General features: G+C 43.7%; 1 protein-coding gene across 9 annotated transcripts in view; it reads right to left on the bottom strand.

Moving 5' to 3' along the window:
- The window catches only part of DST (dystonin), a 337,092-nt gene that overhangs the window by 222,409 nt on the left and 87,699 nt on the right, over nt 1-26,984 (bottom strand). For all 9 annotated transcript variants that reach the window (XM_064145802.1, XM_064145796.1, XM_064145803.1 and 6 more), the window contains one exon: nt 6,331-6,392. In XM_064145802.1, coding sequence (XP_064001872.1) covers nt 6,331-6,392 — 62 coding nt within the window. The remainder of the gene's footprint in view (nt 1-6,330; nt 6,393-26,984) is intronic.

The following is a 26,984-nucleotide window of genomic DNA, read 5'->3' as shown; positions in this document are numbered from 1 at the left end:
ACTTATTAAATGCAGATACATCAAAAGTGTATAGATTAAAAAAAAAAAAACAATTCCCTGCATAATTTAACGATTAAAATGCCAACATTTAATAGCAAAAGGTAGAATTTTATTTCCTCTGACCTCTAAAGAATAAATAATACTAAGGAAAATATTCTGAGAGCTAGCTGCAAACAACCTACAACATGAGAATGAATTCAATATATTAGTACAGTAGTCCTAACTGTTTATATTTCATCATACACCAATATCACAGTAAACAGAATTATTCTTATAGTCAATCTTCCATACATGAGCATCTGTATTAAAAAAAAAAAAACACTCAAATATCAAAATAAAAAGGATGACAAAAACCTACACTCAACTGTTTCAGTAGCACTGCACACCATAAAAATATCGATGCACTCAGACTATCAGATATTTCATGCATAATTCATTTGCTGGTTTCAGTTATTCTCCTTCCTGCTCCAAAGTAGTCATGAAGTCTGCATGCATTAATAGGATCAAATAAACTTGAAATCTGTGACACAGTATTTTTTTCCTTAGATTGCTTTACCTATTCTCTTGCAAGGAAGATTTTGTGATGATGCTTATCATCAATCCTATATCAATCTGTACAATCTCCTCCTTTTTCAACTGTCACTTAATTTTCTTCATCATGTTAAATTTCTCCCTCACCTAAACTTTAGTGTAACAACAAAAAAGTTGTGAGTTTCCCTGATGAGCTGATCTGCAAACAGCTCAAGGCTAGACCATGGCACCAAGTGCCACGTCCAATCCTGCCTTGAACAGCTCCAGGGACGGCGACTCCACCACCTCCCCGGGCAGCCCATTCCAGTGTCCAATGACTCTCTCAGTGAAGAACTTTCTCCTCACCTCCAGCCTAAATCTCCCCTGGCACAGCTTGAGGCTGTGTCCTCTTGTTCTGGTGCTGGCCACCTGAGAAAAGAGAGCAACCTCCTCCTGGCCACAACCACCCCTCAGGTAGTTGTAGACAGCAATAAGGTCTCCCCTGAGCCTCCTCTTCTCCAGGCTAACCAATCCCAGCTCCCTCAGCCTCTCCTCGTAGGGCTGTGCTCAAGGCCTCTCACCAGCCTCGTTGCCCTTCTCTGGACACGCTCCAGCATCTCAATGTCCCTCCTAAACTGGGGGGCCCAGAACTGAACACAGCACTCAAGGTGTGGTCTAACCAGTGCAGAGTACAGGGGCAGAATGACCTCCCTGCTCCTGCTGACCACACCATTCCTGATGCAGGCCAGGATGCCACTGGCTCTCTTGGCCACCTGGGCACACTGCTGGCTCATGTTCAGGTGGGTATCAATCAGCACCCCCAGATCCCTCTCTGTCTGGCTGCTCTCCAGCCACTCCGACCCCAGCCTGTATCTCTGCATGGGGTTATTGTGGCCAAAGTGCAGCACCCTGCACTTGGAGCTATTGAATGCCATCCCCTTGGACTCTGCCCATCTGTCCAGGTGGTCAAGGTCCCGCTGCAGAGCCCTTCTGCCTTCCAACTCAGTCACATCTGCCCCCAGCTTGGTGTCATCTGCAAACTTGCTGATGGCTGACTCCATGCCCTCATCCAGATCATCTATGAAGATGTTAAAGAGGATGGGGCCCAGCACTGATCCCTGAGGGACACCACTAGTGACAGCCGCCAGCTGGATGTGGCACCATTCACCACCACTCTCTGGGTCTGGCCCTCCAGCACTACAAAAAAAACCCTGTGCTCTCTCTCTCCTGTGTGCTACCACTGCATCAAAGTACAGGATTTTGAACACTGATCTAAAACCAGTTGTTGGTAAAGACTTTTGTCCAATTACTTCTAAAAAACTTTCTTGCTCACAGGATCTTTAGCACACAGAACACTAAACTGGGTGTGCTGACCTCTTTGAGGGTAGGAAGGCTCTCCAAAAGGACATGGATCAATAGGCCAACACAGGTTTAGGGGAAGTTAAAAGAGGAGACTTCTACTCCACTGACATGATAGGCTGGCATCCAAGTTTCTCCCTAGAAGCTCATACAACAGCAGGCCAGTCTAAAGTTCACTATCTTACCTCTCCCACCCATATGTCAACAAGAAATAAGAGATAACATTTAAACTGGAGCCCCACCATCAGACACTAAACAGCAGCCTTAGCAAGTGAAAAGCTCTTATCAGTCCTTGGAACAATCTAGTATCAATTCAAAAGTAAAACTTCAGTATTTAAAAAATGGAATGACATTCCACTTGATCCTAAGCTGTGGAATTCAAAGATAACTTAAACAGCTGAATCTTGCAAATAACACATTAAGTACCTGTCTCTCAAAGTATGCAACTCAAGATGATTTGGAGGAAATATTTCTGCAATGACTATGCTTCTAGGTTAGCAAAGTACACAATTACATGCTTAACCAGTCAACTGAGCTGACAAGGCACTTACCTTGTACACTGCATTCTGATATATTACACATCTCCCTGCTTTGAGACAAATGCAGCAAAAGATGGGCAATGAAGAACAGAACTAGTGGTGTGCCCCAAGGATCAGTGCTGGGCCCAGTCCTGTTTAATAACTTTACTGATGATCTGGACGAGGGGATTGAGTCCAGCATCAGTAAGTTTGCAGATGACACCAAGCTAGGAGCAGCTGTGGATCTGTTGAAAGGTAGGAGAGCCCTGCAGAGGGACCTGGCAGAGGCCAATGGGACGAGATTTAACAAGGCCAAGTGCAGGGTTCTGCACTTTGGCCACAACAACCCCAAGCAGCACTACAGGCTGGGGACAGAGTGGCTGGAGAGCAGCCAGGAAGAAAGGGATCTGGGGGTACTGGTAGATAGTAGCTGAAGATGAGGCAGCAGTGTGCCCAGGTGGCCAAGAGAGCCAATGGCATCCTGGCCTGTATCAGGAACAGTGTGGCCAGTAGGACAAGGGAGGTTATTCTGCCCCTGTACTCAGCACTGGTCAGGCCACACCTCGAGTGCTGTGTCCAGCTGCTCGAGCGTGTCCAGAGAAGGGCGACGAGGCTGGGGAGAGGCCTTGAGCACAGCCCTACGAGGAGAGGCTGAGGGAGCTGGGGTTGTTTAGCCTGGAGAAGAGGAGGCTCAGGGGTGACCTTATTGCTGTCTACAACTACCTGAAGGGTGGTTGTGGCCAGGGGGAGGTTGCTCTCTTCTCTCAGGTGGCCAGCACCAGAACAAGAGGACACAGCCTCAGGCTGCGCCAGGGGAAATTTAGGCTTGAGGTGAGGAGAAAGTTCTTCACTGAGAGAGTCACTGGACACTGGAATGGGCTGCCCGGGGAGGTGGTGGAGTCGCCATCCCTGGAGCTGTTCAAGGCAGGATTGGACGTGGCACTTGGTGCCATGGTCTGGCCTTGAGCTCTGTGGTAAAGGGTTGGACTTGATGATCTGTGAGGTCTCTTCCAACCTTGGTGATACTGTGATACTGTAATTTCTACATTCCCTCCCCTATTTTCTAAATATGACATTGTGTCTTAACAGAGAGCATTTGAAAGTCTGGGGTTTTATTTCTGTGCAAGTCACTGCTCTAGAAACAAAGCTGTAAGAACAGAAATTTGACCAGAAACTTGACAACTGTATCACTAACTGCTTTCAAACTGAGTATCCACAAAAGATAGAGTTGCCACAAACTCCAAGCTAATGGAAGAGCTATAGACACAGTATCACCAAGGTTGGAAGAGATCTCATAGATCATCAAGTCCAACCCTTTACCACAGTCAAACCATTCTTGTGTATGTTAGCAGCCCTTCAATTTCTAAACTAAGCAAACCAAGATGAAAATCAAGGCCAGTGGTACATATAGACACACATCTCCAACAATTTGTATCTACCTCTACAATCACCACACTGAGAACTATTAGAAGATGAAGGCCTAAGACCACTGACCTTGGCAAGCAAGTCAAAAGGATTTAGTGTGAACTCCTTACCCTGATTTCCTCACAGGTTTAGAGCCTAAATCTTTTGTAAGCTACTCCAAAGGGGTTGACAGTATGGTAACAATGACTGTGCATGTTTTATAAAGCAATGATGTAGAGTAATGAAATATTCAAACACTGCTCTTCAGTAAAGAGAGGCATCATTTTTAACTTGTATTCAAGGACTGCTCTCCAAAAAGCTTCAGATAGGATTTTCTGCACCCCACAGAAAATTAAAACTGCATCTTTTAATACATACCTTTAACACATAAAAAAATTAGTAATCTCTACAAACATGGCAACAATCACCCCCATTTAAATAAGACAAAGTTAATCTGAAGACTGCATTTTGCTGACAAGAGTAGTGGCAATCTTCCTGTATGCTTTTTTTCCTCTAGATCTAATTGCTCAGAAGTACTGGACAAATGATGCATTTCTCATAATACAAATACAAGGTAAAATCCAGAATGGGAAGGCTGCAGGTCTCCAGACTCTTCATCTTTACTCATTAGCAATTAGAAAGACTTCCACAAGGATATGGGGCCACTCAGCTATTCCATGATTACAGTGAGGTGTCTGCATTGTGGGGGTCCTTGGAGCAGCTGTTTCTACACAGTGTGATTCCTTTAGAGCTAGCAAATCCACAAAAGAATATCTATTGAGACAAGAAGTACCAAAAGCCACTCTGTGACTGCTGACTCTCTGTCCATAGAAAGGCTGTGTGCTGCACAGGTGCTGATGTCAAGACCAATGCTAATAGCTCACTCATGGTGGGAAAGACCCAAAGAACACTTTGGAAGAAGGGTCTCTTGCTAAAGACAGAATTTAGATTAATCTCACATCCAGGCCTTGTTGGCTCCCTACATCATACCATTTCCAAGAGCTACACAGTTTTCAAATTGATGTGAAATCAGAATTCTGCATTCTTTAAACCTTTATGGGGAAAAAAAACCCAGTGGATTTTAAACATCCCTGAAAAAATTCTGTTCTGCTTCCATATTCATTATTTCTCAAACACTCACAAAAGCAGCCACGAGAAGCAGAGATAATTAAGCTGCTCCCTGAAACATATGAACACGAGCAGATTTTTCCAGCAGTGTCTGAATATTATACTCAAACTGAATTTCAATTCTGACAGTTAGCAGATACATTTTTATATGATGTGACTTTTACATAAATTCAACCTCCAGGAAGAAGAAGACAGGAAAAAAAAAGGCAAGTTAAGTAATTATACAACCTCTTTCTCCAGAGAAACATCCGGGCCAGACAGTTGGCACTGAAGCAGAAGGTTAGATTTAGAAGTGAAAGGCCATGCTGTCACAGTATCATCAAGGTTGGAAGAGACTTCACAGATCATCAAGTCCAACCCTTTACCACAGAGCTCAAGGCTAGACCATGGCACCAAGTGCCACGTCCAACCTTGCCTTGAACAGCTCCAGGGACGGCGACTCCACCACCTCCCTGGGCAGCCTATTCCAGTGTCCAATGACTCTCTCAGTGAAGAACTTTCTCATCACCTCAAGCCTAAACTTCCCCTGGTATAGCTTGAGGCTGTGTCCTCTTGTTCTGGTGGTGGCCACCTGAGAGAAGAGAGCAACCTCCTCCTGGCCACAACGTCCCCTCAGGTAGTTGTAGACAGCAATAAGGTCTCCCCTGAGCCTCCTCTTCTCCAGGCTAACCAATCCCAGCTCCCTCAGCCTCTCCTCGTAGGGTTTGTGCTCGAGGCCTCTCCCCAGCCTCGTTGCCCTTCTCTGGACACGTTCAAGCATCTCAATGCCCTTCTTCAATTGAGGGGCCCAGAACTGGACACAGTACTCAAGGTGTGGTCTAACCAGTGCAGAGTACAGGGGCAGAATGACCTCCCTGCTCCTGCTGGCCACACCATTCTTCATGCAGGCTCACAGCTTTCAGTTTTCTGTTAACCAAAAGCTATAGAGGTTGGGGAAATGATGTTCTCAAGAAAATGTTTATTGTTATTCAAAAAAGACAAGATACTGAAAAATAATTTTCATCCCTAGAAAGCCTCTGTTTCTAACCCATGAGCAGCATACTTATACCACACAATGATCTAGAGCTCTCCTTCCTAAGGTCAGTTCTCTCTCCTGAGAACAGTACTTAAAGAAAACCAGTCATGACACTCCAATGCTAGCAGAGAGTCTAGCTTTGTAGAGAGAAATAATGTCACTTAAGCTTTGACTAATTTTAATTTCAAACTTAAATATTGAACTAGATCACCTTGGGATACTCAACAGCAACATTTCAACTCCCCCCTGACTCCTCAAAGTACATGCATAAATCCCAGCATTTAAGATATTCCTCATTATCTGCAACACAGCTGCATCCTGAAATCAAACATTTAGTAAGAGACATAATCATTACTGTAGCAATCAGTCATCCAGACATCACAAATATCAACTGACCTTCATGAGATGCTGATTAATCCATTTTGTGAAGGTCTTCTTTTGCACTTTGTCTCGCTCATCTGGAAGGGGAGAAAATAAAAAGAGAAGAGTTAATGCAGATGACTATGATTTTTTTTAATGAGAGCTTTATAAAGTTAGCATTCCAATGAAGTTCAAAAATCAGAACAGTCTGCAAAAGCTCTGAACAACAGCACACAAATGTTGGGGTTTTTTTGCAGCACATCACAGCATATCATGAAAAAGTGTTTTGAGCAGAAACTGTGGGTGAGTTCCTGCAGGGCAAGAACCCCACTGATACCACAGCAGCATCACTAACATAAACGTAGATTCCCAGGAAAAGTCAACCATTCCCAAAAACATACTAAAAAGATCCAAACAAACTTTTAAGTATTATCACTACTACTGAATCCAAAGAATTATTGAAGTACTTAGCAATAGAAAAATCTCATACTATATGAAAGCTGGCTTTTTATAATCACAATGCTTTTTGACTGGTGTATCACCCTTGTCCCAACACGCATGGATGAGCTACAGCTTCAGTCAGAAAAAGGGCTGTCTTTTCCTTAATCCTCTATAAAATAAACAGGGATGTCCACTAACCCAGTTATAAGCCCCAGTCACTACCAGCAGTTTACTCCCTAAGCGTGGCATTGCCCACAAAATAGTAAAAAGAAGCAATAAAAGCCACAGACTTGGGGTACAAAAGCACTCCCCTTATGGATGCAAGTATATTCTTGTATTCCACTGAGCCACAGTAGAGAAACACTTGATGCATACTCCAGCACAAGAGCTAACTTACCTCCACGAACCTAGGTATGGTCACCAGACAGCACAAATGCTACAGACCCCATTCACAGCCTTGGAGCTCCCCAGAGGAGGAGCTGCACTGCATTAGGACTGAGACCATCTGTGCAAGCCTAAAATAGCAAGATCCCTTAAGACCCTGTACAACAAAACTGCAGCTGGTTCATTGACTCAGGCTATTTGTACTGTGGCTGAGAATAAGAAAGGAGCTCAGGTAACAAAACCTTTCACAGTTAGTGTCATCGCTAGATGAATCAATCAGATTTTGCACTTTACATTTAAAAAAACCACTCTTTTCAGAATGGTCAAAAATAGGCAAAGTAACCTAAAAATTCACAGAAGGTCCATACTCATGGGCTTTCAAGTCAGTGGTGTAAACGGTGTGAGATTATACAAGCATCCATCCTGGGCCAAGCAGAGCACTGTGTGCTGCTCCCAACAGTGGGGAGTATTCAGGAACGAGTGTAAAAACAAGGCAAGGAAAAGCCAGCAAAGCCTATGTGTACTCCTCCCTTAGGTGACTCAGACATTCTGTGTGCATGTAAGAGTCATAGAGGCTTTTTTTACTTTTTAAACACACTTGCAACTCCTGCAGTCACAGTTCACTGTGGCAAAGAGGTCTACTAGCAAGACACGGAGTGTACATGTACATTCTGCTCTGTACAGAATATCTGCTGCTCCCTAAACACATTTTCCCATGCTGCTCGAGATCTTCTAAGTTTCTGGCTTATGCTTTTTTCCCCTCACTTTGCAGCTTCATACCCTCTTATGCTAGTCGAGGGCCCAAAAAGAGGAATAAAAGTTGAACTAAAGAACGAGGCTGTGCTGATGAGAAACAAAACAAAACAACAAACACAACCTCCCAAATACACCAAACAAGAAAACAAACAACAGAAAAACCCCAACACACAACCCAATAACATCTGCCTGATGAAGTTTTGGCTAGACACACGTTCCCCCTACAGCCTTCACCTAAGCAGGACAGCATCTCCAACATCAGTTATTTATACAAATAGAGCAGAAACTCTGGTTTGGTACAAGCAGAGAACAAGAAATTCTCAGAAGGAAAAGAAACCAAGAAATACTTTCACTTGTAACTGTTTCCTTATGGGTAGTTGTTTTAAAAGGAACACAAGTTTTAGCATTCTTGCCCCCAAGTGCCTTTTCTCCTAAGGCAACCTCAGCTAGCTTTGTCAAACTACCACACAAGTTTTAGACTTTAGGAAATGCTACTTTGAACACAGTGAAAAAAAAAAGATTCAACCCCACTTCTTGTATCTACTAATTACAAATCTATTGTCAATTAAAATGCCAAGATAGATAACACAGGAGAAACTTACTCCTCCTTTTATTTATGTGTACACATCGTACAAACACCCGCAGGAAAACTCTGTACCTGATGTAGACAGATGTGTAACAAGAAAAGCTGTCACGTTGTGAAAAACACCAGAATGAAAGGGAACAACACAACAAAACCTGACAAAACAAATCCCAGCCAAACAGCAAAACTCATCACAGCTGTGTGTGGGTTTTAATTAAGAAGAGAAAAAAAAATCATTATTCCAGAAAAGCAAATGCACACTAGGAAGAAAACACAGTGCAAGAGCATTCAGCATGCTAGAGCTCAAAGTAGAGCCCACCAGCTGAAGTAACCAGAAGACAGGCAGCTGACTAGGAAACAAACCCCCAAACTGAGAAGTAACCCACTGCAAGGGTCTGCGGAGAAGTTCCTTGCAGGGAGAGCTCTGCTCTCTCGCAGAGGCAGCCCTGCCAGCCCAGAGCCAGGCTGCGCTACTGACCCATGCAGCACATGAACTCCACCAGCTGCGCGCTCCACGCTCCGGTCCGCTCCATTTCCAGCGAAGTCTCTCTCTCCGCCTCCCCAAAATTCCCCCTTCCCTCCCTCGCCTGGGCACGAAACGCGGCCGCTGCGGGCCGCTCCCGCGGGGGCGCCGGCGCGGCTGGGGACGCTGCCCGCGGCAGTCGCCAGGGCGGCTCCCCGAGGGACCGCTCGCGGCTGGGCAGGCGAAGGGCTGCCGAGGGAGCCGCGCCCGGGGCTGGACGGCGCTCGCTCCCCACAGCTAAGGGAGAAGAGGCTGGAGGGAGGCGTGGGCAGGGCTCTTCGCCCGCGTACCTGCCGAGGGGCGGCAGAGGCAGCCGCGCCCGGGGCTGGACGGCGCTCGCTCCCCACAGCTAAGGGAGAAGAGGCTGGAGGGAGGCGTGGGCAGGGCTCTTCGCCCGCGTACCTGCCGAGGGGCGGCAGAGGCAGCCGCGCCCGGGGCTGGACGGCGCTCGCTCCCCACAGCTAAGGGAGAAGAGGCTGGAGGGAGGCGTGGGCAGGGCTCTTCGCCCGCGTACCAGGTGGTGTAGGGTGAGACGAAACGGCCGCAAGTTTCTTTCACTGGGAGCGTTTGCTAAGCCCTGGAACAAGACATCTAGGCAAGTGGTGAAGCCATTATCCCTGGAGGGATTTAAAAGATCTGTGGAGTGGTGCTTAGGTACACGGTTTAAAGATGAACTTTGCAGTGCCGGGGTAACTGTTGGACTTGATGATCTCAAAGGCCATTTCCAGCCTGAACGATTTTGTGGCAGAAAGTAGCACCTTCCCTCTTCTAAAACGTCAGGAGCAAAGAGCCCATATCTCATTTTTATCTCATTTAAGGAACACTTATTGAATAATCTATTTCATATGTTGTGGTTGTATACCGAGCATCAAGCTCTGAAGACAAAAGTCTTGACCACCTGGACAGATGGGCAGAGTCCAAGGGGATGGGGTTCAATAGCTCCAAGTCCCAGTGCTGCACTTTGGCCACAACAACCCCATGCAGAGATACAGGCTGGGGTCAGAGTGGCTGGAGAGCAGCCAGACAGAGAGGGATCTGGGGGTGCTGATTGATACCCACCTGAACATGAGCCAGCAGTGTGCCCAGGTGGCCAAGAGAGCCAGTGGCATCCTGGCCTGCATCAGGAATGGTGTGGTCAGCAGGAGCAGGGAGGTCATTCTGCCCCTGTACTCTGCACTGGTTAGACCACACCTTGAGTACTGTGTTCAGTTCTGGGCCCCCCAGTTTAGGAGGGACATTGAGATGCTGGAGCGTGTCCAGAAGGGCAACGAGGCTGGGGAGAGGCCTTGAGCACAGCCCTACGAGGAGAGGCTGAGGGAGCTGGGATTGGTTAGCCTGGAGAAGAAGAGGCTCAGGGGAGACCTTATTGCTGTCTACAACTACCTGAGGGGTGGTTGTGGCCAGGAGGAGGTTGCTCTCTTCTCTCAGGTGGCCAGCACCAGAACAAGAGGACACAGCCTCAAGCTACGCCAGGGGAGATTTAGGCTGGAGGTGAGGAGAAAGTTCTTCCCTGAGAGAGTCATTGGACACTGGAATGGGCTGCCCGGGGAGGTGGTGGAGTCGCCGTCCCTGGAGCTGTTCAAGGCAAGGTTGGACGTGGCACTTGGTGCCATGGTCTAGCCTTGAGCTCTGTGGTAGAGGGTTGGACTTGATGATCTATGAGGTCTCTTCCAACCTTGATGATACTGTGATACTGTGTGATTTTGCAATAGGTTTTCTTCTGGTATTCCTAAAAATCCTTCTGCAAACTATACTCTGGCATCTCAAATGTCAAACTGGGAACAGAGAGCATAATTAATGCAGGAGCTCTTGGGAAAATACTTGTTTTAATGACACCCAGAATCACAAAGTTAAATAAGCAAGAGAGGACAACCCCAATTTTTTGCTCCGTGCTGAGGTGCCTTATCTAATGCCTCTGTGTCTCTTCCCGTAATTCATTCTCATTACATAAGAGCCAAGAGAGACATCAAACAAACATATCACAATCTGAAACAGCCTCTAGAAAGGTGAAGTCTCAGTTCAAACCGGTCTAGTTGGTAAAGATAACACTACAGGACTTCCCACAGGGAAGGGTTGAATAACCCTATTAACAGGCAACCAACTGTCATCTGTATCGTTAGTGGGGATTCTTAATTATAGCTGGATCTAAGTTATCCCTGTGTGCAGGCCTTGGGTATCAATTGCAACCGCCTGAAACTTAAGATTCAGACAAATCTACCTATGTTATAAAAGCTGGGATTATCCTCCATCCTGGGTAGTGTCCCAGATAAAACAAACTAAGGAATTATTAACACTTATCTAGTAAAGGCAGGAGTACCAACCATGCTATGAGCTGTGTGCTAGTACATCAAGCTTTCATTAGGACATACAGCTTATGACATCTTACCACTTCCAATAACAAAGGAATACGTAACTTTTGTGCTATGAAAATGTTGAAGCTGAATAAGCATCCACGTTTCTAACAAAATGACAGTTATGGCAAGGTCTCATACTAAATTACTTCTGGAAAGAAATAAACTTAGAGGGTCTCCTATGGGGATTTCCGTGTATTCAGCCCCAACAGTCAAGATAAACACTAGGTCTGCAAGGGTTACAGTTCCTGGAGTTGCTTTTGCAGGGTATTTACTATATGAGAAGATGTACAGGAAAACAGAGAACTCCCAAGTTATTCTCAATGGTTTCTAACTTCAAACAAACTCCTCAACCACCACATTAAAAACAGACCTCTGTGAAACACTTAACAATTTAGTGAACTAAATATATACAGTGTTGGTCATGACAGATTAGCTTCTTGGTTAAACAATCATAGAATTAACCAGGTTGGAAGAGACCTCCAAGATCATCCAGGACAACCTAGCACCCAGCCCTAGCCAGTCAACTAGATCATGTCACTAAGTGCCTCAGCCAGGCTTTGCCTGAACACCCCCAGGGACTGTGACTCCACCACCTCCCTGGGCAGCCCATTCCAATGCCAATCACTCTCTCTGCCAACAACTTCCTCCTAACATCCAGCCTACACTTCCCCTGGCACAACTTGAGTCTGTGTCCCCTTGTTCTGTTGCTGGTTGCCTGGCAGAAGAGACCAACCCCCACCTGGCTACAGCCTCCCTTCAGGTAGTTCTGGACAGCAATGAGGTCCCCCCTGAGCCTCCTCTTCTCTAGGTTGCACACCCCCAGCTCCCTCAGCCTCTCCTCACAGGGTTTGTGTTCCAGGCCTTTCACCAGCCTTGTTGCCCTTCTCTGGACACCTTCCAGCACCTCAACATCTCTCTTGAATTGAATCTCTATTACATTCTTGTTACCGTCACCACCCAAAGTCCTGGTGTAGACAGGAGTTTTCTCAGAGTAAGTTCTCCTGACAACTAAGCTTCTCACAGTAGATTTTGTTACAGATAGTGCTTTATGGTTTAGATTTCAAAATAATACATAATGCAGTTTAATACATAATGGTACTATGCTTAAGTCAGATGGTTTTGAAGGGCAAGAGACACCTTTCAAAATTAAAAGCACAATTTCTAATTCAACACCCCCATCCCTTTCAAATTTGATTAGCTTCTTCTTGGATTTATGAAATAACAACTCGGAACTCTTCTTGTTTATGACCCTGTTGGTGTTCACATATCAGGACAGCTTGAGGAACAGCACCAGCAGTTTACAGGAGCTTGCCTTGAAGACAGCATTGAATTACTTCTGTTTTTTCCAGATGGACTGAATGTAGGTCTTGATAGCCAAACAGAAAATAAGAGGATAACTGGAGAGAGACTGGTAAACAGTTTAGACAATGCAGAGGAAGAAAGATAGTAAGGGCATGGAGCACGGGAGAGACATGGTCCACATGTGAGAATCATAGAATCAACGAGGTTGGAAGAGACCTCCAAGACCATCCAGTCCAACCTAGCACCCAACCCTAGCCAGTCAACTAGACCATGGCACTAAATGCCTCATTCAGGCTTTTACTGAACACCTCCAGGAATGGCAACTCCACCACCTCCCTGGGCAGCCCATTCCAATGGCTGAAGAGGAGACATTTTGTATGTAGATAGATACAGAAACAGGTCTACAGATATAGTTTGAATCAAGATAGTGAAATATGACTACGAGAATTCAGGATGGACATAATGATGGAGATTTGTCCTTGTAAGGGTGAAAGAGCAAAGGATATATCCAACTATCAAACAACGCAAGCAAAAACGAATGCTGTTACGCATTAGTAATTAAGGCACAGACTCTCAAAATGCACTGCCTAATAAAGGCTCACTTAAACTCACGGAAAAGTAAACTTCTTTCCAAGTCTGATTTTGCTCAGGTAAAACTCCTTCATTTCTCTTTCCCACTATCTCCTTTGTGACAAGCTACAATTGCAACTGAACTGGCTCACAAATGTGAGGGTTCAACCACCACTGACTTGTTACACATACAAACACAAAGGAGCACAAAGATTGCTACCACTACATATATACAAATGTAGCTTCTCAAAGTCAAGGCACAAAACATTCCTTTGTCACTGTGTTATTCCCAGAACTCTGGCACACATGCATAGTCAGCACAGACATTAGGGTGTTCAGGACTCCATTGTTAACAGCAACCAGAAAAATCTGCAGTGAAGTGTTTACAAATAAAAGAGTTACAATTTATGTTTAAACTCTATATGAAAAGGTTGTGTTATGGGCTGATGTTCCTGTCTCTCTCTGAAGTACTTTTAGACACAATGCACACAAGGATGGGAAAAGCACCACTAGCCCCTTGCTCTTCTATCGAGGCTAACAGCTGCTGTCAGAGGACACTGCTGGGGCAAAACTCTGGGCATCCCTCCCCAGTAGGTCTGACAATCAACTGCTACCCTCACAAATAGAAATATAGGGCAACTGTCACCACCTGACCTTTATTTTCCCAGAAAATGCATCCTCTTAAGCTACTGACTCTTAGGATGAAGTCTTCATTGACATGGTCAGGTTCTTTCAGAAGAGTGACTCCTCTTTGCACACTCGTATCAGGTTAGCCATCAACTTTTATAAAGCTTCCCCTCACACGTCAGGTCACACACAGTTATGGATGCAATTCAATTTTACTCCTATCCTCAGCTCTGCATTGTTAATTTAATTAGAACTCAACTATGAACATCTCTTTAGGTCTTCTCTTACTTATTCTGCTTGCTCTAACTATTCTGTAAAGTATTTAAGCCTCTCTCCAGTTTCCCTTTCTCTGAAAAATAAACACATTTATTACACACTACAGTGAAAGGTCACACATGCTTGTTGGTCTGACTAAAGATAAATCTGAACCAAAGTTTTACTCAATCTGTGGAGCTCATGAACTAGAAATTATGTGGGTTTCCTGCAATTATAGACAAGAAAGACCAAACTAAGGCCTCAATGAACTTAAGAGCTAAATTTTATGAAGCCCTCATCAGCTTTCATGTCATTATGGTTCAGCTTAGAATCACAGAATCAACCAGGTTGGAAGAGACCTCCAAGATCATCCAATCCAACCTAGCATCCAGCCCTAGCCAGTCAACTAGACCATGGCACTAATAGTACTTTCAGTTAGACAATTTTTACTTCTCTCTCACAAAATATTGCAAATTTTGCTTGCCAAGTGAGTTCTTTGGGTACATTTAACCTATAAAAATGCAAATGTTCTGTGAAAAAAATGTCCTAGCAGGCGGAATGTGAACTAAATTCAATGACAGACTTCAATATGCCAAAGACTGGGAACTGCTAAACTCGAAAAATGTGCAGGAAAAAACATACTAAAAATGACAAACCCCTCAAAATAAAGTGGGAAACTTCAACCTTCTATTCTGCATTACATCCTGTGACTCCTTCAGTGGGCTTCCTAATGAAGTTGTCTTGACTGCAACAGCTGCAGACAGAATCCGAGGATAATGTCCTTTCAGCTGTGTTTTACCTAATGCATGTTTGTTCACCCAGCTCTAGTGTCCCACATGAACACTTCACAGCCTCTCAAGTGAAGCAATTGAGAGCAAAGATTTAAAATCTTACTGAATTCGAAATGATGTTACCTGAAACTGTACTTCTCTTTGGAACTTCATACCTAAACATTTGGATAATTGCTTTGATTTATATGCCTGTTTATTAAACCAGACCACAACATCTGAAATGAACTGGTTTGGTATGCTAGCAGTATATGTGTAACAAAATCAAAAAGCTGGCAAAATAAAGTCAGTCTTTGGTCAAATCTGAACTGCTCTGTTTAGGCTGCCTTTGGCTTTCATGAAATGCTTTGCAGAATACAATGCTCTGTAATGTCTGTTGCTATCCTGCCGTAAAATGAAATACAACGTTTAGACACACCAATCTGTCAACTGATCAGAGAAGATTTGCCTGGGGAGCTCAAACTGCCCACATTTCTAGGGTGGTGCACTATCCCTCCCAACCCCAAACAAGATCTCAGTCTCCTGCTGACAAACTCTAGACGCTCTTTAGCAAGCTACTCTGTAGCATGACAGCATGAATGTCTTGATTGCAACATCAACATTCCTAATCCTAATTCTAAAGACTGATACCAAGAGGTATCTGCTAAAGCAGAAAGTCAGAAGACATAACACAGAATGTTGTTCTCTGTTGCCACCATAGTTTGCTAGACAAAATATAAGATTCCTTACTTTTGGAGGTCAGTGTTTAATCACAACTGTAGAGGATGGGGCAAATATAAACCACCCATTGACGTGGACAGAGCTATGGCTATCTCAAAAACTAAATTCATGAGCACAGGCAGACAAAACCACACCAAAAAAATCTCCATCTCAAGAAAGAACGGCTCACCATTTGCACTTGTGACATTCTCTAGCGCACAGCATCTCAAGCGTGCCAGATGCAGGCACACATGAAAAGACCACCAGGTAATACAGAAATACTCTGTGTCCTGGAAGCGTTCAACATTTTGCTAACTGCACACCCATCTGGCTCAGAAAGAAAATGCACTCATCACATTCCCACTTTTTTCTGCTATTAGTTCCCATCTATGCTTGAAGCACGAGGAAGAATTCAGCTGGGCTGTGCTTGAAACACACAGAGATAGCTCAGCTGCACAAAATCTCAGCAGAGGTTTGTCTGGCTTTACCAACCTGTGTATCATAGGATCAACCAGGTTGGAAGAGACCTCCAACATCATCCAGGCCAACCTAACACCCAGCCCTAGACAGTCAACCAGACCATGTCACTAAGTGCCTCAGCCAGGCTTTTCATCAACACCTCCAGGGACGGTGCCTCCACCGCCTCCCTGGGCAGCCCATTCCAATGTCAATCACTCTCTCTGCCAACAACTTCCTCCTAACATCCAGCCTATACCTACCCTGGCACAACTTGAGACTGTGTCCCCTTGTTCTATTGCTGGTTGCCTGGGAGAAGAGGCCACCCCCACCTGGCTACAATGCCCCTTCAGGTAGTTGTAGACAGCAATGAGGTCCCCCCTGAGCCTCCTCTTCTCCAGGATAAACACCCCCAGCTCCCTCAGCCTCTCCTCACAGGGTCTGTGTTCCAGGCCCCTCACCAGCTTTTTTGCCCTTCTCTGGACACCTTCCAGCACCTCAACATCTCTCTTGAATTGAGGGGCCCAGAACTGGACACAGCACTCAAGGTGTGGCCTGACCAGTGCTGAGCACAGGGGCAGAATAACCTCCCTTGTCCTACTGGCCACACTGTTCCTGATGCAGGCCAGGATGCCATTGGCTCTCTTGGCCACCTGGGCACACTGCTGCCTCATCTTCAGCCTACTATCTATCAGTACCTCCAGGTCCCTTTCCTCCTGGCTGCTCTCCAGCCACTCAGTCCCCAGCCTGTAGCTGTGTTTGGGGTTGTTGTGGCCCAAGTGCAGAACCCTGCACTTGGCCTTGTTAAATCTCATCCCATTGACCTCTGCCCACCCATCCAGGAAATAATAAAACAACACTGTTCACACATATGCCTGCTCCATTTAGGGAAGAAAATAAGTCAATACAGCTTTTGACTTTCTTATTTTTGCTTTCAAAAACCGTCAATAACCAATTCAGATTCACCTTCTAATGAATTTGCTTTCTTTGTGCAGCCTTCTCCACCCTAAAGCCCTATAAGCACGACCAGTGCTCAACTACTGCAAAAAGCCAACAAAGCAGAACTCTGCAGACAGCAGTGAACAAGCATTGAAGAACTGCCATAACATACTTGGGTTTTGAGTTCAATTCAGGTTTCATTGTGTTTTGATTTCTGCCTTTTATATGAGAAAGAAGACCTCTGTGAAAACATCCCATCCAGCTATTACCACACAAAAAACCTGCACATAGTCATAAATAAGTAACCAGTGGCAGCAGACATTACCCTGTCCTGGAAGGCATGCCATAGCACCCCCTGACTTGTGGTTATATCACTCCTGTTCAGATTACAACTCCAACCACAACGTAAACTCATTTTTAAGAATCATTTTGGCTTTCGGTTGCTGGTTGGTTTGAGGTTTTGGGGGTTTGGAGTTTTTTTGAGAGTGATCAAAGAAGCTTTTATAGAAATGAAAAAATGAGTTTCTAAAATGTCAGATGACACCTTTGGTATCTTAAAATGTTGATGTGAGCTTTAACAGAAATCCCATACTGGAAAGATGTGCCTAACAAAACAGCAAAAGGCTGATGAGACTAAAGCCTACGCCATCAGTTCAGTGCAAACTCAGGACAAAGCAATGGCCAGCACTGCCCAAAGAAAGTGACAGTTCTTTTCCTCAAGCCCTTGTAAACCAGGGGGGATCTACACAGGTGCTGTGCATTTCTGGCCTTTGGCTGAGTCCTTCTGCTCTCTTCCTCAAAGAAAAAGCAGAGGGATACATTCCAAATTCATTGAAAGGTACTGAGAGGAAAGAAGGTCTAGAACAGCAGGGTTTCTTTTGCAAGCACAAAGTTCTGTGCATTTCTGGCTTTTGACTGAGTCCTCCTGCTCTCTTCCTCAGAAAAAAGGCAGAGGGATACATTCCAAATTCATGGAAAGGTACTGAGAGGAGGAAAGAAGACCTAGAATAGCAGGGTTTCTTTTGCAAGCTGTTAAGCCAGCCTTTGAAGTCCTGTGTTTGCAGTGACTGTACTAACTCTAGACTCCTGCAGAGCGTGAAGAACTGGAGGGAGAGCAGCAGTGCTTCCCTGTGACACACAAGCTCTGAGCAGTATGGTTTTCACTTTTCCTCACTACAAGCAAAGACTAGGGAATTTTAATGCAGTGTATGAAGTAGGTGAATATACTCACTAGTAGACTTGGGAGAAAGACTGAAAGGATATGGACAGAGATGGTGTGTTGCCTGCATCAGTAGTTCTTGCTCTCCCTCTATCTTCACACATTCTGATGCACTTATATAGCAAAGATAAAGTTGGTTTGTATTCAGTCTCAAGACAACCAGAACAGGAATCACAATCACTGAGTATTAATAAAACCCCAAACAACTCACCAGCTGATGTTTACACCCCAAATGTGTACGATACTGCCCCTCATTCATCTCCACCAGCACACTCACCCTTTGTTCTCCCTTCGATTTCAAGAACAATAAAAGATTCTCCTCCACGACAAAGAAATGCAAAAACAGCTATCAGCATGTTTTCTGTGTAGCAGGAAGACAAAGAGTGCACACTTTGAGACCACAATCAGCCTCACAGAAATGCAATGCCAGCTTGCATTATAAAAAAGGTAAAACATCCACAAAAAGTTATCTCACCCAATTTCATTTGAAGACTTGGGCCAAAGAAAATGATTTATTTTTGGACACATCACTGGCCACTCTTCTAGGTTACCACACAAATCCAAAGCAAAGGCTTTCATTGAGATGAACAGTTTTGAGTGCATTTTGGTTTTCACCAGGAATATCTGGAGTCTTATTTCACTTCACAAAGACTTCTTAGCAAAGTCAATTTTTTCATGTACCCAAAAAGCAAGCTGACTGAACTGCAAAATTATGTTGAGTAGAAAAATAAGAAAACCATTTACTTTAAAACAGAGATGTGATTTACACAAGCAGTGTTGCTATAAAGGAATACAGGATTGATAATCAGTACTCAGCTTTAGAAACACCTGATAAAGGATGCAACTGGAAACAGCATTTTACAGGGATTAAAGAGGAAAAAACATAACCACAAAACCACACCTACCTGGCCATACAGATGGCCCTCACCAACAAATCCTCTTTCCCACCTTAAATTCTTATTCTAGATTTCAGAGAGTCTAAAGTATGCAAACTCTGAGTGTTCATCCAACTTCTGCACCTTTCCATTCATCACAGACTTAAAATACCTAGTCACAGTCTGTATCAAAACATACCTCTAACTTCCAGAGAGAGCTGTGAAGTTCTCTTTGTGCTTTGGGACAATCTTGCTCTCTGTGAAAACACATACTGTTCTTATGCTAATAGAAGAGGTAAAATTACATCATCTCTCTATGTAGCTACGTTGTGGTTTTAAGTTAAAAATGTTAAACTATAAAGCTGCAAGATTGGAATACAGAGAATGGAACAGTAGTCCTCATTTAGTCATTAACTATCACTCTTTCTGAAAGTGGACTTCCACAATTAAAATGACATTTATTGCAGTGATCCTGCTCCTACTCATGGCGGCATACATTGAGTAAACACAGTACTACTGGTAAGAGGCAGGCTAGTGATGTAAAAATCATTGGTCACCTCCTGAGATAGTACTAAAGCTTCTAGAACTAGAGGTCATTGGGGCTTGGGATCTGTGTTGGTGCAGGTACTCATTTCTTTCTTACATTTACTAACACCCTAAACGTCCCTTCCTGCATTTTCTATTTGCACTGCCAGACAGCCTGTTAGAGATTTAACTCTGTGGTGCAGGCACCAAGGTAATGCTGCAGGAGCTGGGATGTCTTTGCTCTCCTGATCCCCCAGAGTTTGGGAAGCCTAAAGTCACCTGCATATAATGCTTGTCCCCCTTTACCCACATTAAAGGTCCATGGGTCTCTGGTGACTTCATGTTACTGGCAGCTCGTCATGCTCCATAGATAAGAGAAGTGGCACCGTGGATGGAGATTTTAAGGTTTCAAGGAGATTAAATGGTCATTTCTGAGGAGTCATTGCTGTGCATAAAGAGCAGCAACACTAAAACAGCAGGCAAAGGGAGCTTTGAAAATGGCATTGGCTGAAGAACAAGAAAATTTAAGGAATGAGAAATGATATAGCAGAGAGAGCCCTGAGTGGTCCTGAAGATAAAGACAAGAAGCTTGTACACTTTGCAGTTGAAGAAGAGGATTCCAGAACACCAACACAGGAAGATGATTACTTCAGTGAAAATAGATGTTGAAATGACCAGTTAAGCTTGGCATCTGGAGTAACATAAAGAAGGATCTTACAGCAGTCAGGACAAGACTTGGACCTCTCTGGAGGACAGCTTATGCTGCATGCACAGAGAATTCTGTTTCTAATTCTCTTCATATCCTTTATTACTATTAGTCTTAATTATTAAGTCAATTGAATGTTTTCCATTAAAGTAAAAACAAATAAACAAACAAAAAACAATCAAGTTTTGTTTCCAGACAATACTACCTTTTTTTCAAGCACAAGTAAGTTTATTTATCTGAAATGCTCATGCTCTTAAGTTGGGTATAGGTGAAGCCAGATTCTGAAGGGTCTTCCAGCATCCTTCATATCTGGAGGCATACAAAGGTTTGTCTACCTTGTTGTACCTTTACATTATACTCTCACTCTAACAAATCCCAATATAAACTGTACCAAAACCACAAATTTGCTTTCCAAAATCACTGTGCCAAAAGAACCCCCAAAGGTCCTCCTTCTGGATTTAGTTATCTGGATGGAAGTGTAAAAGTACTCAGATTTCACACTAACACCAAATGAGCTAACTTATACAATACCTCTCTTCTGGAAGACACTGTACTACTCATTTAAGGAGCTCCACCTTCCCCTTGCTCTGAAATCATCAATCCTTTTGAATCATTCATTCCCTAAAGCTTCACAAGATTCAGTGGTCAACTTTTCAGTTCCATTCTTACTCTTTTGTTTTAAAAGCCACACTATATATTCTCAACTCAGCAAAACATAGATTATTCACTAAGAAGTTGTCAGCCAATTTCTCTTCCCACAGGACTGAAAATATGCATATGCTGATTTCGAGGGTAGCTGGTTTTCTTCAGTCCTGTAACTGGAACTTCTGTTATATTTAATCTCATTGGAGGAGGATGGAAAATAACAGAGAATCCCAGTTTTCTCTCAGAATGCTGAGCTACATTAAGAGTGTTCTTCAAGCTTACAAACAAAAATTACTTTGTAGATAGAAAGAGATCATTAAAAAAACATAATGAGCATGCAAGTATTTCAGGACACTCAGAAGCCTGGGAAAAACACTGCATCAGAATACAGACTGAGCTGTAACTTGCTTACAAAAATCACCACTAACTTTACCACTGGGATGCCTTCATTCCTTCTTCACACAGTATCACAGTATCACCAAGGTTGGAAGAGACCTCACAGACCATCAAGTCCAACCCTTTACCACAGAGATCAAGGCCAGACCATGGCACCAAGTGCCACGTCCAACCTTGCCTTGAACTGCCCCAGGGACGGCAACTCCACCACCTCCCCGGGCAGCCCATTCCAGTGTCCAATGACTCTCTCAGTGAAGAACTTTCTCCTCACCTCCAGCCTAAATCTCTTTGTCACCCTTCCTCTAAATTTTTAAAGATCTAAACAAAATAGGAGGTCTGCATTGTAAGGAGATAAAACAAAACCTTGAGAAGCCTAACTCTGAGGCAGAGCTCACAAGCGCAACAGGGACAGGATGACAGCAAGGACAGCAGGCTGAGTGACATGCCACCTGCCTGTCTCAGGCAGGAGGATTGATTACCACCAGCAGGATTGCCAGACGAAAACTTACCTCTCTGTCCAAGTTCAGATGTATTTTTAGTCTTTGCAAATATCACTGGACTATAAATGGGGCTTGATTACTTTGGGTTGGTTGCTTTCATTTTTAGTTGCAATACAGAATTAATAGAGTTTTCATACATGAGAGCTTTAGCATTCTAAAAGCCAAAATCTTCTGCTAACAAAGACAGATCATGAAGCCTCATAAACCTTGGTTAGCTCATATCTGATGAACCTGCGCTCTGAGATACACCAGCCAAGCATGTCAGTGATCAAGGAAGATCTCTGGCCCACAAAGCTGATAGACAGAACTGACAAAAGGAAATCAGGTGACAAGGACAAAACAGACTCCCAGAAGAACCCACAGCAGGTATCATGCAAAAGGAAACTGAACCCTGGTGTTGAGCCCTCTCATTTATGCTATTGTTATTCAAATAGGAAGGAAGCTCTGCACTAGACAGCCAGGTGAACAGTTACTACAACAGAGCCAGACCCATGCCTCTGAAATCAGGAGCAAACTTCACTGAATGCTAAAGATCTGTTCTTTCATATGTCACAATGGCATTTTAGAGACAAATCAGTCTTGTCTTACATATGCAGCAACACGTGTAAGAAACATCACAGAGCTCACTGGCCAAAATGATCAATATGCTGACACAGCCAGGGCTAATCCAGCCAGGTGTAAGGAAGGGCATAGGAGGTCAGATCATGGCACCTGCTCGCACTATTGAGCACGAAGCTCCTCTCAGCTCCACTGTTATTACTCAAGCAACCTTAAGTAAAAGCAAGCTCAGGAGCCTCCAAACAGAGTCCCTAAGAGTTTTACAGTCCTTTAATGAGGGGAGAGTTGGGTTTTTTTAAAAGCAAAGAGCCCATTAAGTGTCAAATAGTTACTGTCTGAGATAAAAGGATCGAACTAATTACAGTCTGAAATTGCTGAAATGAAATAAGATACAGCCTGCTCAGTCACAAGACCTGAAGATGCTGACAAGATGCTTGATTTTACAGTATTGCAGCAGCAGCATGAGTATGTCTTAGGGCGGACAGAAATGCATTGTATACTTTATGAGATTCTGTTAATAACTGCCTTGTTCTACACATCAGGTTTCTTCTGCACACGATGTAGCAACCTCATGACATTGGCAGTGCTTCAGGTAAGGTGTAGTTACAGAGAAAGAACAGACCTGATTAAATCTTCCCCTTGAAAACAATGTTTGCTGCTAATAAAAATAAAGGAGGTACAAATGAAATTTATCTTTGGTGAAGATGCTCCATGAACCGCATACAGCCATGATCCAGCAAGGCTCCAGAAGATCTTCTGGAACTATCCCCACACCAGAGTGGGCTTATGCATTTCTTACACCTACATAACCACAAGGCATGAAGAATATTACATCTGCAGTTACACTGACCAAAAATCTGAGTAACTGGGGCAGATGCTGCAGCTGTGATCCATGACTTGTAAGCCAGTGAGCAAGACAAGATCTTTCAAGTGAAGTCCAAGACACTTGTGCTAGAACAGACTGTTGAAACACTACACTCTTATGGCTAGCAAAGATCAATGACAATTAAACATCAAAAGGTAAAGGACAAAAAATAGGCAAACCTAGTACTACTTTCAGGGTGTATTCTATAAAGCTCTATCTCCACCTATTACTGCAGCTCCTCTCATGCCCCTTCAGCAACTAGCAAGGCATTTGTGAGCTTGCTTCTTTCCTTGTCTCTGTCATCCCTCCAGATGTCCTATTACTGTGCCTCTCCATCCCACTGGCTCTTCTCCCTTTTGTCAACTGCCACTCCTTCTTTCTGTTTCCATCCTTCTCATGCCCTGTGCTCTCACTCTTGTCCTCTTCTCACTCCTGTATTAAACACTCTACTGTACTTCTCATCCAAACAGGATGTGCTCCTTTTCATCTCTGTTACATGAAAGGAAAAGAAATGGACACACAGAGGTGAACCTTGCTAATGTACCATGAGATACCCAGCATCTAAACATAACAGCTCCACCAATACAATGCTTAACCACATGTCCTAGAGATGTGTGTGAATAGCTTTGCTGTGTCAAAAGCCAACAGAGGCTCTTGAAGACATCACATCTTCATCCTACATTGTACAACCCTTTGATAGCAACTGTCTCAGAACAATCCCTTAATTACTTTGTAATTAATTGCATAAAGAATATTACATCTGCAGTTACACTGACTAAAAATCTGAGTAACTGGGGCAGATGCTGCAGCTGTGATCCATGACTTGTAAGCCAGTGAGCAAGACAAGATCTTTCAAGTGAAGTCCAAGACACTTGTGCTAGAACAGACTGTTGAAACACTACACTCTTATGGCTAGCAAAGATCAATGACAATTAAACATCAAAAGGTAAAGGACAAAAAATAGGCAAACCTAGTACTACTACCTTTGCAGAGGCAAACATTTTAAAGGCCAATGGCTTAGTGAGATCATACACCATCGTGGAAAGAAAAATACAGTTCTTTTTTAACATTACAAAGCTTAAAGTTAGGATAAGTACACAGTCTTCAAGGCATATCAGTACCTTTCTGGTCTAACCTTTCCTTCCAAAAGTGTGGGGGGGGCGGGTAAGAGCCTAAACCATCACAACTACACAGCACCAAGGACTGCCTCCAAAATCTCTAAGGGGAAGGAAACTCGTTCAGAAAAACCTGGATTTTGCACAGTATTATTTAGAGTGGTAGTCAAAGGAGTAGTTCTGACTTCTGTGAAAATAGGAGAGTTCATGAAGGAACTTTGTTCTTAAGATTAGCTCTGACAACATTCCTAAGAAACGAGGAGGAGAGGCTGAGGGAGCTGGGGGTGTGCAGCCTGGAGAAGAGAAGGCTCAGGAGTGACCTCATTGCTGTCTACAACTACCTGAAGGGAGGCTGTAGCCAGGTGGGGATTGGTCTCTTCTCCCAGGCAACCAGCAATAGAACAAGGGGACCCAGTCTCAAGTTGTGCCAGGGGAAGTCTAGGCTGGATGTTAGGAGGAAGTTGTTGTCAGAGAGAGTGATTGGCATTGGAATGGGCTGCCCAGGGAGGTGGTGGAGTCACCATCCCTGGAGGTGTTGAAGCAAAGCCTGGCTGAGGCACTCAGTGCCATGGTCTAGTTGACTGGCTAGGGCTGGGTGCTAGGTTGGCCTGGATGATCTTGGAGGTCTCTTCCAACCTGCTTGACTCTGTGATTCTGTGAAAGTTAAGTGAACCCAAATATGTCTTTAATTCCTTGATTCAGGTCTTCATTGAACTAACTGAATCAAACCAGCAGGTCTCTGGGTGTATTTGCAAACATAATTCTGTCCACAATTTTCAAAGATATACCTTTTAAAATAATAAAAACATTTAAACTCCCACACTGCCTACAGCAGAGATGTTCCTCATTCCCATGGACTCCTAAGCACTGTAGGTGTGATGGACATTGTCTCCCCAAATAACACCCAGAACAGCTGCACAAAGCCTAATAGAGGGTAAGAATGTCACCCCACATTACCAGCTCCAGTTACAGCACAACAATAGCAATTGCTAAAACACACAATTCTAGGCAGCTTGCTGGGTTTCCAGGTATATGGTAAGTGAAGTGAAAAACTCACTGGATGAAGGAAAAAACCAACAAACAAAAAACCATAAACCAAAACAAACCAGAATCACTTGGAAAAAAAAAATACATGTGGTATTAGCAACGTTAAAGAATAAAAACACAACACAGATGAGTCATGGTTACCAACAGCAAACAGAAGCTCAAAGTGGATAGCTTAGACATCTTCAGAGAGAAAAAGCAAAACTACACAAATGCACCCACACTCAAAATAAATCTCTGTGGAGATTCTGAACCCTAAAGCAGAAATAAAGTGAGGATAAGTGGCAACATACTCACTGCTCTTTAGCTGTACAGGTTTAGAAAAGGGAGCACATGCTCTTAAAGTATTTCCTGAACACACTGCAAAATCTAACTTGCATTGAACACTGCTGATTAAATGGACACTTGGACCTGAGTATTTCCATATAAAACTCAGTAACAACAAAGCCACAACACCTACTCACAGCCTTCCCTACAACGCAGTATTTTGTGAACACACTGCAAAATCTAACTTGCATTGGACACTGCTGATTAAATGGACACTTGGACCTGAGTATTTCCATATAAAACTCAGTAACAACAAAGCCACAACACCTACTCACAGAGTTCCCTACAATGCAGTATTTTGTGAACACACTGCAAAATCTAACTTGCATTGGACACTGCTGATTAAATGGACACTTGGACCTGAGTATTTCCATATAAAACTCAGTAACAACAAAGCCACAACACCTACTCACAGCCTTCCCTACAATGCAGTATTTTGTGAACACACTGCAAAATCTAACTTGCATTGGACACTGCTGATTAAATGGACACTTGGACCTGAGTATTTCCATATAAAACTCAGTAACAACAAAGCCACAACACCTACTCACAGAGTTCCCTACAATGCAGTATTTTGTGAACACACTGCAAAATCTAACTTGCATTGCACACTGCTGATTAAATGGACACTTGGACCTGAGTATTTCCATATAAAACTCAGTAACAACAAAGCCACAACACCTACTCACAGAGTTCCCTACAATGCAGTATTTTGTGAACACACTGCAAAATCTAACTTGCATTGGACACTGCTGATTAAATGGACACTTGGACCTGAGTATTTCCATATAAAACTCAGTAACAACAAAGCCACAACACCTACTCACAGCCTTCCCTACAATGCAGTATTTTGTGAACACACTGCAAAATCTAACTTGCATTGAACACTGCTGATTAAATGGACACTTAGACCTGAGTATTTCCATATAAAATGCAGTAACAAAGACACAAAACCTACTCACAGACTTCCCTACAAACAGTGTGTTCTCTGATGGTAAACTCATCTGTGTCTGCTGTTACTTGCTGGGCTCTGGGTCTGCACTACAACATGAACTGTATTTCACTTCTACCCTCACAAAACTGAGTCAAGAGAAAGTTCAGAGATCAAAGGCAGGGAAAGGATAAAAACAACTTATTGCAGTTCTTAAGTTTTACACTGCAGCAGTCACATACACAAAACACGTAACAAAGACAGCTTTTGCAAGCATCTTTTTTGTCTTTAGGGAACACTTCTGCAA

The sequence above is a fragment of the Pogoniulus pusillus genome, chromosome 7, assembly GCF_015220805.1.
Source record: "Pogoniulus pusillus isolate bPogPus1 chromosome 7, bPogPus1.pri, whole genome shotgun sequence".
Classification (NCBI taxonomy): domain Eukaryota; kingdom Metazoa; phylum Chordata; class Aves; order Piciformes; family Lybiidae; genus Pogoniulus; species Pogoniulus pusillus.
Note: the sequence above shows the minus strand (reverse complement) of the source record. Positions and strands in the feature narration are given on the sequence as shown.